The sequence below is a fragment of the Pterocles gutturalis genome, unplaced genomic scaffold (assembly GCF_000699245.1).
Source record: "Pterocles gutturalis isolate BGI_N339 unplaced genomic scaffold, ASM69924v1 scaffold30437, whole genome shotgun sequence".
Taxonomy (NCBI): Eukaryota; Metazoa; Chordata; class Aves; order Pterocliformes; family Pteroclidae; genus Pterocles; species Pterocles gutturalis.
In genome coordinates, this window is record NW_010116391.1 from 1,229 (window position 1) to 1,564 (window position 336).

At 63.7% G+C, this 336-nt stretch overlaps 1 protein-coding gene across 1 annotated transcript in view; it reads left to right on the forward strand.

The window, feature by feature from the left end:
• Positions 1-336, forward strand: part of ARRDC2 (arrestin domain containing 2) — a gene marked incomplete at its 5' end in the record, with an annotated part of 2,364 nt that overhangs the window by 1,092 nt on the left and 936 nt on the right. The window contains 1 exon segment of the mRNA XM_010075500.1: positions 1-179. This exon segment is cut by the window's left edge and continues 32 nt beyond it. Within this exon segment, the coding sequence (XP_010073802.1) occupies positions 1-179 (179 nt within the window).

Consider the following 336-nt stretch of genomic DNA (forward strand, 5'->3'; position numbering starts at 1 on the left):
CTCAGACCTTCATCGCTCGCGGCACCAAGAAGCAGAAGAAGTCGGTGGTGACCAGCATCGTCGGGGATTCCATCGCCGCGGGGAAGCGGGACGTGTGGCACGGGCGGGCGCTGAAGATCCCGCCGGTGGGTCCCTCCATCCTCCAGTGCCGCATCATCCAGGTGGAATACTCCCTGAAGGTGAGGGACCTCGCGGGAAGCGGGGCAGCTCCGTGTTGAGCGTTTCCCATCTCGCCTGCGCTCGTCGTGCCCGCTTTGGGATGGCGCGGAGATTCTGGGGGCTGGGGATTTGGGGGAGGTCTTGGGTTCTCCGAGAATTTTTGGATGCTCCATCCCT